Source organism: Podarcis tiliguerta, assembly GCF_965153285.1.
Source record: "Podarcis tiliguerta genome assembly, chromosome: 13".
Lineage (NCBI taxonomy): Eukaryota > Metazoa > Chordata > Lepidosauria > Squamata > Lacertidae > Podarcis > Podarcis tiliguerta.
In genome coordinates, this window is record NC_139546.1 from 35,270,433 (window position 1) to 35,283,257 (window position 12,825).

General features: G+C 45.9%; 1 protein-coding gene across 1 annotated transcript in view; it reads right to left on the reverse strand.

Moving 5' to 3' along the window:
- Positions 1-1,127: 1,127 nt before the first annotated feature.
- The window catches only part of LOC310662324 (leukocyte immunoglobulin-like receptor subfamily A member 2), a 36,927-nt gene continuing 25,229 nt past the window's right edge, over positions 1,128-12,825 (reverse strand). Inside the window, exons 7-12 of the mRNA XM_083409120.1 lie at positions 11,762-12,046; positions 10,606-10,893; positions 6,990-7,280; positions 5,176-5,454; positions 2,718-3,005; positions 1,128-2,092 (exon numbers count right to left, since the gene is read on the reverse strand). Of these exons, the coding sequence (XP_083265246.1) occupies positions 1,968-2,092; positions 2,718-3,005; positions 5,176-5,454; positions 6,990-7,280; positions 10,606-10,893; positions 11,762-12,046 (1,556 nt within the window). The 3' untranslated portion in view covers positions 1,128-1,967. The remainder of the gene's footprint in view (positions 2,093-2,717; positions 3,006-5,175; positions 5,455-6,989; positions 7,281-10,605; positions 10,894-11,761; positions 12,047-12,825) is intronic.

Consider the following 12,825-nt stretch of genomic DNA (forward strand, 5'->3'; position numbering starts at 1 on the left):
ACCGCTCTCCCATCAACTGGAGGGCGCCCTTTGCGTGGCCGCGCGCAGTACCCCGATCCCTGAGACGTTCCTGGTCCGCCTCCCCACGTCACAGCCCTTTGAGGTTTCCGCCAAACCTCCGTTCTAATGAACCTATCTGTGGTGGGGGGCAGAGCTCTTCACGTAGATAAAAGGGGTGGAGCCTACCTGAGAGCTCATAGTCAGCTCCAGAGCTTCACCCACCCTACCCTCCCTTTGTTTAATGCTCTTTTATTACAGGTTAACTTCTTTTACAGGTATGCGGGCGCTGCTACGGTCTTAGGATGGTTGCTGTTAAGGGACCAGGAAGGAATTTCCCTGCTTTGGCAGGTTTTGGCTTCCCCGTAGCAAATGTCACAACTTTGGAGGTTTTAGGCCTTGGGCAGAATCCTTTAGTCTATCTTCCCTAAATGGGGGGAGGGGCATGATGCCTCCCCCCCCCAGCGGTGATCCCAGGGTTCCCTGTTAAAGGGGCTGAGTCAGAGGGGAGTCACTGGCCATGCGCTGAAAGGTTGTCAGTGCACTCCCCAGTGTTGCGGTGAAATGGGGGCGGGCACTCTGCGTAAACAAATGTCTTCCAGAGACAGCCCACTTCCCAGACAGACCTGATTACCCTGATGTGCCCCAAATCCCCGGCTGGGGACTGGGAGGGATACACGCCCAATGGCTAAGCCAAGGTCTTCCTACATGTGAAAGTTTAAATAAAGTTGTGGCCAATTTAATCCCATAATACGTTGTCATGAGTCATTCATTTCTTCCGGGTGGCTCTTGGGTCGGGGGTCTCCGCCTGGGCACGCAATGTGATGATAGAACTGGAAGATCACATCCTTCCTAAAAATGTGGAGGTAGGGTAGCCTAAGAATAACCCCTGCCTCCAGCAATACATGGGGAGGATTTCATGGACAGGAGCATGAAATTTACCAACATCCACCACAGTGCTTCCAACCAGTCAGCCGCCATTTTGAAATCCCCACAGTGCTCTGCAATGTTGTTATGTCATGATGTAGCATCATTCTGAGGGACATTATGTGGAAAAGGCCCTACTGGTGGCCATTTTATATCACCAAAAATAACCCACAATTCAACAAAGAGACTATACTACCCACTGGTAAAAGGAAAGCTTATCTTTATTATAATCTTCATGCAGATTTTCCCATTAAAATGACAGAAAACTGCCAAAAGCAACAGAACATGAAACACAGAATAAACACATTTCCATAAACAGTGACACCTGTCTTCTGCCTTGGCAATGTGACTGTTTAATTGAATGAAAAGAACACAAAGGTGCTCTTAGCATTAAGATGCAGGGCTGGTCAGTTTGAACCTAATGGATTATGAACCAGTAGTTCGACAACATCCTTTTGCTAGAAAGCATAATAAGTAGAAAAATCATTTTGTTTCATGGTTTGTGTGCAGGGTCAAAGAGAGATGAAGTTCACTTCTTGGCATGTCTTACACAGAAACTCATCTGGTATATCTAAGATCTGGCATATCTAAGAAAAATCATCTTGTCGTCAGGCTACATACAGTAGCAAAGCCGTGTTTGCTTTGCTTCTCAGCCAACAACTGCAACATCTCTAGGAATGTTGCACATCAAAATCAGGATGCAATTCTGCTGTAATTCAAAATGTATTCCGCTGAAAATATGAAGTGTGCTGACTTTGGTTCCTGGAACTGGTACTATTAGTGGACTCTGTGGGAGAAAGCAATAGAAATCTGAGGAAGACCAAGCTCATTGCCCTTGAGGAATCTCAGTGCCTTGTTTGGACCTGGGCTATTGGTAGTAGCATTCTGAGTTTTCAAATAGATATTCTGTGCACAAAAAGAATGATGGAGTTGAGGATAATGGAGACCTAGGATATTGTACAACCAATTCATATGCGGTGCCACTGAACTGCACTCCTCTTGTCTTTTGGGATGCAATAGTTGGTAAAGGAAAAGGAAACATATCAGGAGATATTTATCATGTTCCCTCTGAAGTGCTGATTACTGAGAATGATACATGTAAGCAAAAGAAGAATCAGAACTCCTATGGCAAAGCGGATGATGTTGACTTGGGTGCAATTAGAGGTATCTGGAATGAGATGAGAAATCAAGGTCTGGATTATGAGGTGGCATGTTAAGGGTACATTGTTATTTTATTTTATTTAGCATAATTTGTATACTGCTTGGTTGCAAAAAAACACACAAAAAACAACCACCAAACTTTCTAATTGGTTAACAAATATAATATACGCTGAGCAGTTTAATGTGCATAACAACCAACCATTATATATATTCACCAGGCTTCATGAAGAATGTGCATGTAATCTGTCCATGAAGAGGGAATTGAGCACATTTCCCAATCAATATATATCCAACAGTCCTTGGGGAATGTGCATATAGTGTCTGAATTTTGTACACTCTCTGGTCAGTATGGTAAGTCTCCAACAGACCTTGGGGAATCTGCATATGTTGACTGAATTTTGTATATTCTCTGGCCAATGTGCATAATCCCCCAATAGGAGCTGTTTTCCCCAACCATCAATCTTCCTATTAGAAAAACCTTTATCTGCTAAATTAACTCATGTTAAAGGCACATAAGAATGCCTCTCTCCACCATACTAAGCCTAATGTGACTGAGACTTGCATGTTTTGAAGCTTACAGGAATTTTCAACTAAGCTTCAAAGACCTCCTAAACCAAAGCCTGATACGATACCTGATATCAGGATCTCCAGGGAAACACTGGGTGCAGAAATCATAAAAGGCTCTTCTGTGCTTTCATAGATGCAGCTATAGTTGCCTTCATGCTCCCGTGTAAAATTGCTGATGGTAAATTCACCCACATAAAAGTGACCATTCATGAGCGTAGGATTTGTGTCTCCTGTCTTATGAAGAAAGAAGTTCACATCTTCAGAATCAGATTCACACTTGATCTCGACCTTCCCTCCATGTGCAACACATCCTCCATGTTGGATGGAAATGACAGGTGCGGACAATGGGGAATCTGTGCATAAAAGGAAACAGGAAGTGAGATGTCAACCACCAGTTCTCAGCCATCAGAAGACGTTGTCCTCTTCTTATTCATATAATAGGTTTGTATGCTTCAATATAAATGTTTGGGGGCTGGCTTAAAATCCACAAAGATAGATAGATGATATAGATAGATAGATAGATGATAGATAGATAGATAGATAGATAGATAGAGATATAACAACAGCATGTTCTCATCACAAAGGATAGATTTAAGTGAAGAGCCAGGGAGAATCAAGAGGTCTTTGTTTGGTGCTAAAAATACAGCAAGATGGGCCACAGGCAAGCAATTCTGAAGTGAGAATTCCATATGTTCCATATGTTTGACACCACAGATTCCACTAATGCCAACTGGGCATCCAATCCAATCTAAAATACAGGACCACAACTCCATGTGCTCATATGATTAAGTTGTCATTGAGTGGCAGCACAATCTAGTCCTTTGGAACCATCACTGAAAAGACATAACGTATTTTTCCATGTATAAGACGACCTTTTTTCTGAATTCTTTTGTGATAAATTGAGGGTCGTATTATACACAGGTTAATATGCTAAGTAACTGAGGGCTGGTGCTGAGGCGGTAGCAGGGATATGTCAGCAAGGAGGCTGCTTACCCACTCTTCCCAGCTTTGGAAGAGTATTTGGTGAGTGCCAGTATGCAGTGTATTATGGCACCAGTTCCGTCAACCAGAGCGGAGGATTGTCGAAAAGTTGCTCAACAGCTCAGCGAACTTACAAAAGAAGCTCAACAACTGTTGAGGCCTCCCAAAAATAAGGGTCGTCTTATACATGGGGTCGTGTTATACACAGGGAAATATGGTATGTTTAACAGACAAAACTATTTTTCAGTGTAAGGTTAGTAAATAAATAATAATAATAATAATAATAATATAATTTATTTATACCACGCCCATCTGGCTGGGTTTCCCCAGCCACTCTGGGTGGCTTCCAACCGAATATTAAAAACAATACAGCATCAAACATTAAAAACTTTGCTAAACAGGGCCACCTTCAGATGTCTTTTAAAAGTAAAATAGTTGCTTATTGCCTTGACATCTGGTGGGAGGGCGTTCACAGGGAGGGCACCACTACCGAGAAGGCCTTCTGCCTGGTTTCTTGTAGCTTCACTTCTTGCAGCAAGGGAACCACCAGAAGGCCGTAGGCGCTGGAGGTGGAGACACTCCTTCAGGTATACAGGGCTTTAAAGGTCAGCACCAACACTTTGAATTGTGCTTGGAAACGTACTGGGAGCCAATGCAGATATCTCAGGACCGGTGTTATATGGTCCCGGCAGCCACTCCCAGTCACCAGTCTAGCTGCCGCATTCTGGATTAATTGCAGTTTCCGAGTCACCTTCAAAGGTAGCCCCACACAGAGTGCATTGCAGTAGTCCAAGCGAGAGATAACTAGAGCATGCACCACTCTGGCAAGACAGTCCGTGGGCAGGTAGGGTAGGGTAGGCAGCTTGCGTACCAGATGGAGCTGGTAGACAGCTGCCCTGGACTCAGAATTAACCTGCGCCTCCATGGACAGCTGCGAGTCCAAAATGACTCCCGGCTGCACACCTGGTCCTTATTTCCTATGAAGCCTGCCTGTCAGCAAAAAAGGACTTACTTCTCAGTAAATGTGCATGGGATTGTACTGGCAGACTTTGAGGTGGTTGTTGCTGGTACTTCTCTGCTGTTTCAGCCCTTTCTCACCCTCTCCATGCCTTCTGCTTAACATGAACAACTCACTTTCTACTTCCCTTCCCCCTTCCTTTTTCCTATTCTCTCAGCTCATTTTCTTGCCTCCTGCCTCTTGGTGCTGGCACACACCAACTTCCCTCAGCCTCAGTTTCCCTCCTGTCCTTTTCCTCCACACAACTTCCCCGCCTCCTCTCTCACTTCCCATTACCCTCACTTCCAGCTGATAGCAGCCCCTGGAAGAGGAAGGAAAGCTCTTTAAAAGGACTGTGCTCAGGGAAGAAAATATTCGTGACAGAAAACCACACACATCCAAAACCATGTAGAAAGAATGTATGAGCATGCGAAGAGAACTCCAGGTTATCTCCCCCAGTAGACTGTTTATCACAGGTAACTAAACCCAGGTACAGTTGACTTCCCCCCAGAGATAGCATAACATGAGAAAACTCTTTATGTTACCTATGATCAGCAGTTTCACTATTTCGCTAGAAACTGAAAAGACTTCTGCTATACTGTTGTATTTGCAGCTGTATCCTACTGCATCATCTCTGCTCAGGTTGCTGATGAGAAGGTGAGCGCCATCCACATTGTTCTTCAACAGCTGTGGTACAAAATTATCTCTTTGCCTATAAAATTTGAATCGGGCACCTTGGCCTTGGCAATTGAGGGTCACATTTCCCCCCAGAGGAAGTGGCCCTCCAGGACTCAGGGAGATGGTGGGTCTGGCTAGGTCTGGATCTGCAATTGAGAAAAGGTTGTGAGTGAGATGCTGGAGCTGCAACTAGCCTTTTTTCCAAACAGATGTTAGTTTGTGAAGTAGCAGAGATAACAGTTCACACATCATCTCAAATAATCCACCATTAACATATATGAAGTTTTTCCATCTGATTCACCTTAACTCTACTGAGATTGCTTTTTTGTCCCCATTTCCTTGCATACACCAGCCTCAGGACTGCCAAATTACCTGTGTGGTGCTGTGGGTTAAACCACAGAGCCTAGGACTTGCCGATCAGAAGGTTGGCGGTTCAAATCCCCACGACAGGGTGAGCTCCCATTGCTCGGTCCCTGCTCCTGCCAACCTAGCAGTTCGAAAGCACGTCAAAGTGCAAGTAGATAAATAGGTACCTCTCCGGCAGGAAGGTAAACAGCTTTTCCGTGCACTGCTCTGGTTCACCAGAAGTGGCTTAGTCATGCTGGCCACATGACCTGGAAGCCGGCTTCCTCGGCCAAGCGAGATGAGCGCTGCATTAGGTCACGACTGGACCTAATGGTCAGGGGTCCCTTTACCTTTGCCTTACACTGAAACTTAGCCTAGACTTTTGCCAAAGATGCCTCAAGTTCAAGAGTTTGGAAATCTTTTTAATAGTAGTAGTAGTGGTAACAACAACAACAACAACAATTTGGATTGCTGACCCACCCTTCATTTTAAGATCCAGGGCAAGTTACAACAATATTACGTGTGTGTGTGTCTGTGTAAACAATGAGGGTTTTTTGTTTTAAAATGAATACCTCATTGTGCTCCCAAATGCTTTCCCCACTGAAGAACCTCCACTATTAGAGACAGTATATCTTGGAGAACGAGTGGTGAGAGCTGCTGCTGCTGCTGCTGCTGCTGCTGCTGCACTCAGCTGCTTCTTTTGGGCTTCCACAGTCATCTGGTGGCAACTATGAGAACAGGTTGCTGCCACTGGCCTGATCCAGCCGGGCTTTTCAGGGTATTCAAGCTGTTCTGTTTCCAACTTCCTGTTATATTTTATGTTATATTTATATTACTGTTTGAGATGTGTTGTAAGTTGCCTGGGGACCTTCAAGTAACAAGTGACAAAGTAGTAGTAGCAGTGGTGGTGGTAATAAAATTAATAATAATTTCTAATGTTCTCATATACCCTCAAGTAAAGGATTCCCATGGTTCTATAGCTGCCCTGTACAAATAGCCTGGTCACAGTTTGCCACAACTAACTCTTCCTCTTTGGAAATCACTCATAGCTGAGTAAGATTGTCTTCCATAAACACAGTTTTAACAATGAGTCCGTAAGTGACTGTGGAGGCCAATTCTGGATCCACACGTCCTTTCACAGCGGGGACATTGTTTTCCGGGCGGGAGTTGATCATGGTGTGGATTTGCCAAGCATGCCTTCCTCTTAGCATGCTTCTCCCACCCAGCAGTCATAGCTGCAGCTAAAATTCAATTAATTTTAAAAAAGAAACCAACCAAAGATGAATGGGACTTTGGGTTGGGAAGCAGATGCATGCAAAATCAGATTATTTTTTACCTGTTAGCTGTAACTCCACCTCATCGCTGGGTTCTGAGATGGCAAAGCAATCTGGCAGGGTGCTGTATGTGCAGCTGTAATATCCCGAGTGCTCCCAGCTTGCGTTGCTGATGGAAAACTTGGCAACAGTTCCATTGTTTTGGATGAGCTGAACAGGCTTCGCAACTCCATACTTTTGGAAATAGAACCTCACAGCAGTGGCATTACTTCTGCAATCAATCGTCACATTACTTCCTAGGGTGACCTCTTCATCGTGGCTCAGGCTGATGCTTGGTTTGGGTAAGCTGTGATCTAGGTAATAATAATAATAATAATACATTTTATTTATACCCTGCCCTCCCCAGCCAAGGCCGGGCTCAGGGCGGCTAACAACCAATAATAAAAACGAGTTGAATGAATACAACTTAAAAACAAGATTAAACTGCAACATTAAGTGAAGAGATTATACCCCACCCATCTGACCAAGGATCCACAAAGGAGTGCACTCATCTTTCAAGAAAAAAAGTCAATTCTTCTACCCGTAAATCTGCTTGGATGACAAAGGAGGAGAAATGGCTGGGATATAATTCACATTGTTACATGATAATTGGTGTGTCTCTCCCCCCCGCCCCCGCAGCAATTGCCAACAGAGTCTTCTCTGGGCACACTAAAGATTGAGTGTTACATCTGAGGAGTTTCTCTTAAAACTGTGAGAGAAGTTTTGGCAGTCAGTGGTGCATTTAGCCTTAACTAAGCAGCCATCTGGGACATGGGTGGCACTGTGGTCTAAACCGCAGAGCCTAGGGCTTGCCAATCAGAAGGTGAGCTCCCGTTGCTTGGTCCCAGCTCCTGCCAACCTAGCAGTCTGAAAGCACACTAAAGTGTAAGTAGATAAATAGGTACCACTCTGGCGGGAAGGTAAATGGTGTTTCCATGTGCTGCTCTGGTTTGCCAGAAGTGGCTTAGTCATGCTGGCCACATGACCTGGAAGCTGTCTGCAGACAAACGCCGGCTCCCTCGGCCTATAGAGTGAGATGAGTTCTGCAGCCCCAGAGTCGTCCACAACTGGACCTAACAGTCAGGGGTACCTTTACCTTTACCTTTTAAGCAGCCATTTACAAATGTACTCGCCAAGGACACCATGGGTGACTGTTCCTCTCTGCACTGGCATGCAGTGAATTGATAGATAACATGGGCTTCAGGCAGCCTTTAAAGCAGTGGCATAGCGTGGGTTGCCAACACCCAGGGAAAGGAAAGTATTGCACTCCCTAACCAGCGCATCCATGCGGCGCTGCTGCTTCTGCTGCTTCTGCTGCTGCTGCACAAAGCTATGGAACAGCAGCCAGATATGCCCGCACTCCTCCTCAGGCTGTGGTGCCATCACCACCACCTTCGTAAGTCTTGCCATCCACTGACCTCCCCTGCCAGGGACACTGTGCAGCTGAGGGATGACCAAGGGCCCATCGTCTCCCAGCTCCTGCTTGGTGTGCTGGTCAGGTGAAGTGGGTGAGCAGGACGGGGAGAGCCTTTAGTTGGAGTGGCAGCTACAGAGGTGCGCCCCTAAAATATTTGCACCTGGAACAATCACCCTGATAGCTCCTCATGCTACACCTCTGCTTTAAAGTGGAAGCTTGGGGACCTGTGGCCCTTCAGGTGCTACTGGACTGCACTTCCCATCATCCCGGACCTTTGACCATGTTGATGTGAGTTGGAGTCCAACAACTTTTGAAGACAGAGATATTCCCCAAACCTGTCTTTGTGTGATGGCCTGGGAATCTAATTCAGAGGCTGAACCTGAGGAATCCCAGCCTGCACTGGAGTCCCCGCCTCCAGGGCCGGCTGAGCTGGGGCAGGGGCTTGAACCTAAAGGGCCCTCACCTGTGCCGGATCCTCAGGAACAGACACCAGCTGAATCCGCTCTGGCTCCGGAGGTGATCGAGGACCCATTGCCTGCAGGTGCTCCTCTCCCAGCCCTGTCAGGGGAAGGTGAGGTTGCCTCTGGGTCCAGTAACCCTCCAGCCTCTCCTGAGCTGCAGAGGCTCAGGGCAGAGAGGCGAAGGGAACTAAGTTCTCGCAGGAGGAGTGCTCGTCTCCAGGCCAGGAGAGGCGAGTCACCTGTGGAACAGGGCCGCCCTATGCCTCAGAGGAGATAAAGGCCAGCCCGCCCAGTCCCAGGTTGCGGGAGCAACATCGTTGGTTATCTGTTCCTGCCGGCACCCTGTCCTGCTTTCTGCCAGAGTTCCTGACCATGCCCGACTCCCTGCCTTGGACCCCGCTTCAGCCTCGGACCGGACACGGGCCATGCCGTACGGTAACACCCCCCCCCCGGACCAGCACACTTTGGCATTGCCGTACTGGCTGTTTCTTTTGTGGCCAGGGAGAACTAAATTGGGGTCCCTTTGGCCCACCCTTGATTGGACTCTGAGCGAGTTGGGCAAGGAGATAGATGGGCTTGGGTTTCCCTCATTCAGGTTTCCTGGATATGAACACGCAGGGTACACAAGCAGAATGTGTGTCATTTTCAGTGGGGAGGCAGAGGAATGAGGAGGGGAAGGGGACAATGATGTATGCTGGAATGCTCATTTATAAGCTCAGCCTATCAGGCAGAATGCATGAGGTGGGAGGTAATTATGTGGGTTCTCAGGGGAGGATGGCTTGGCCTGTGCAAGTGTGCCTGGGTGTGGGGTTTTTCCTTCACCATCCTGCACTAGGCACAATTTGGATTTGGCAGCACAGAAATGTGGTTTATAGAATAACGCTTGTACAGGATCTCACTACCCATCTTGATTGATTGATCATTTAATTTCTATACATTGGTACCTCAGGTTAAGTACTTAATTCGTTCTGGAGGTCCGTACTTAACCTGAAACTGTTCTTAACCTGAAGCACCACTTTAGCTAATGGGGCCTCCTGCTGCCGCTGCACTGCCAGACCATGATTTCTGTTCTCATCCTGAAGCAAAGTTCTTAACCCGAGGTCATATTTCTGGGTTAGTGGAGTCTGTAACCTGAAGCGTATGTAACCTGAAGCTTATGTAACCCAAGGTACCACTGTACCACTTAATACATTTAAAATATCTGTAAATGGTGCATGGAAAACTGAAGCCAGGACAAACAAAACAAAATACAGTTACTGTACATATAAAAGTGTTACATTAATACTAAGTTACTAATATATATAAATCAGTATCAATTCATTTTCCTTCTAAAACAACCTCCCTCAGCACCTCTGGGCTCTCATCCAGGGTCCAAGAAACTCTCAGCTCACCCACAAAAGTCTCACAATGAGAAGAGTTGTTGGAAACAGAGGGCATCATCCCAGTTCCTCACACTAGACTTGCTTTTTATGGGCAGGTACTTCCTCAGGCTGCCCACAGCTGTGTCCCATTCAGCTGGACTTTCTTCACCCAGTTCCAGGTACAGCAGGTTTGTTGAGTTTCTCAGGGGGGTCCAAAGGATGGGAAGAGAGTGCCCCCATCCATTCACAGCTCTTTATTCTCTCTCTATCCTCTCCTCCTCCTCCAGCTGCTTATACCTGACTTCAAGTAATTAATTAATTAATTAATTAATTAACGGACAAATCAAGGACAATGAGAAGCTACAGGGAGCCGGAAAAGGGCAAGTTAGATATTACAAACCTGTTGCTGGAAGTTGCAAGGGGGAACTGTGGCGTGAGTGCAAGAAAAGATTTGATTGAGGTATATAGCTGCACCTGTAGTTCCCTTTGTCCTCCCAGCTGATGTTCAGGGAAAGCTCTCCCTCATTTGACTTTGGGCTTGTGAGAAACCTTGGTTTTGGGTCTCCAGCTTTATGGAGAAAAAACTTTGCAGATTCTTCTTCAGTTTTACACTGGATGGTGGCTGAGTGGCCCAGGGAAACAAACGAACTGGGGTAGATGGAGATGACAGGTATGGGTAAACTGGGATCTGTATACAGAAAGAAGGAAAGCAGAAATGAGATCACAACCATCTTAAGATGGTTCCTGTCCTCAATCGCAGGCCAGAGAGGTACATTTGGGACATTGCGCTACCCTCTGTTGTACAGTTATAACTTCACTCAGAAAACATATAGGAATCATTAATTTATATTAACTTTAGCCCAAACTATCAAGGGCATGCAGAAAGAAAAAGAAAGAAAGAAAGAAAGAAAGAAAGAAAGAAAGAAAGAAAGAAAGAAAGAAAGAAAGAACATTTAAAACAAAAGATTTCACATCCCTGCTGTAATGGGTAGAAATTTGCCTTTTCTGAAGCACTTGGTTTCAACTACCCCTTGTCATCTGCTTTAATGTATCTTAATTGGGTGACTTAGAGGCATCACTAGACCCTGAAATGCTGGTTTTGCATTGGAAATATTGGGGAATAAAATGTGTTTCAGCAACATTCCCAATGATGCACTTTGGTCCAAATCACCTGTCGTTGCACAAATCCACAGCTCCAACCAAATAAATCACATTGATTGCTATCACTCCTTTCCCATCCGTTTGACCAGCATATGCCACTCTCATGATTCTCAAACTACCAAGTCCCAAATGAGTGTCGGGGTATAGCCTAGAACTTTGCCAAAGTAGTTTTAACTTCATTGTAATGGAAATATTTTGAGAAACCTCTTTCTTGCTTTTTCTGATGAAAGAACTAGGTCCTCGAGAAATGCTGCTGCTGGTTTATCCTCCCAGCTGCCCTGAATGGATTGCCTCCTAGTGCTTGGCTACTAGACATTCTGCATACATTAAAATTTTTCTTTGAAATGGATCCATATGGTGAGAGGTGTGGAGCGAGAGAGAGAGAGATTCCTTACCTTCTAGCAGCAACTCCACAGGATCACTAGGCTCTGAGATAACAAAGGGTTCTGATTCAGAGCTATAACGGCACCTGTAACCTCCTCCATCTGCCTGGCTAATGTTGCTGATTGTGTAGCTGCCCCTAGTCCCATTGGTCTCCATGTGCTTATGATCCATTTGGTCTTCATCCTTTTGGAGATAGAAACCTGCAATTGGACTTTGGGACTGGCATTGGATAGTTGCATTTTTTTCAATGGCGCTCATCCCAATGGGGCTTATTGTGGGTTTAGGTAGGCTAGGATCTGTGGAAAGGAAGAGACAGGGCTGTGGTCATTCCCCTCCTGTGGTGGAAATGCGGAAGACAATTGTATTTCGAGGAGTTCGGTGACATGTCCCTTTCCCTTTAACATCCCCAGTTGGATTCTTGTGTTTTACACACCTGTCGGGAGTTTCCTCTGTGTTGCAAGTGCTGGCTGGATGCCGGATGCAGGTAGTGGGAGACTCTCAGCCACCCTGTATTCATCATGAGTAATGCCAGGTGCACTTGATTACATCAAGGCAGGCTATTAAAGCCATGAGTGGGAGGAGCCCAGTGAGCTTCTGCCCAGAGCAAAGGACCTGATGCTTGGGGCCTTTCTCCTGCTGCTCTACCTGGGGCTCCAGGCAGCTGAAGGGGAGATTGGGTAGCCCCTGTCGGGTATGTTTTATTTTATGCTTTGTATGCCTGCTGTTTATTTGTTAATAAAACTGTTTTGGTTCCCCTTCCACCTCCTCATTCCTTTTGTCCTGATATCCTTGGAAAGAACTGTGGTATTTGGCAGCACACCTCCCAATTCTTCACTTTCTGTCACTGGAGTGAAAAAGAGGGCAACGCCATTTAAATGCCCCTGAGGTTCACAAGTATCCACCCAAGCTGACCCAAGGATCTGCTAGTTTAAAATAGCCACAGTTTTGAAGTCCAGGAAGCAAACAAACAAGGGCTGCCAAAATAGAAAGGTCTATATGTTGGTCCACAAGGTGGGGGAAAACACATCCAGAAACCAGCCAACTGGTGCCAAAGAAGGATAGAACTTTCTTTATG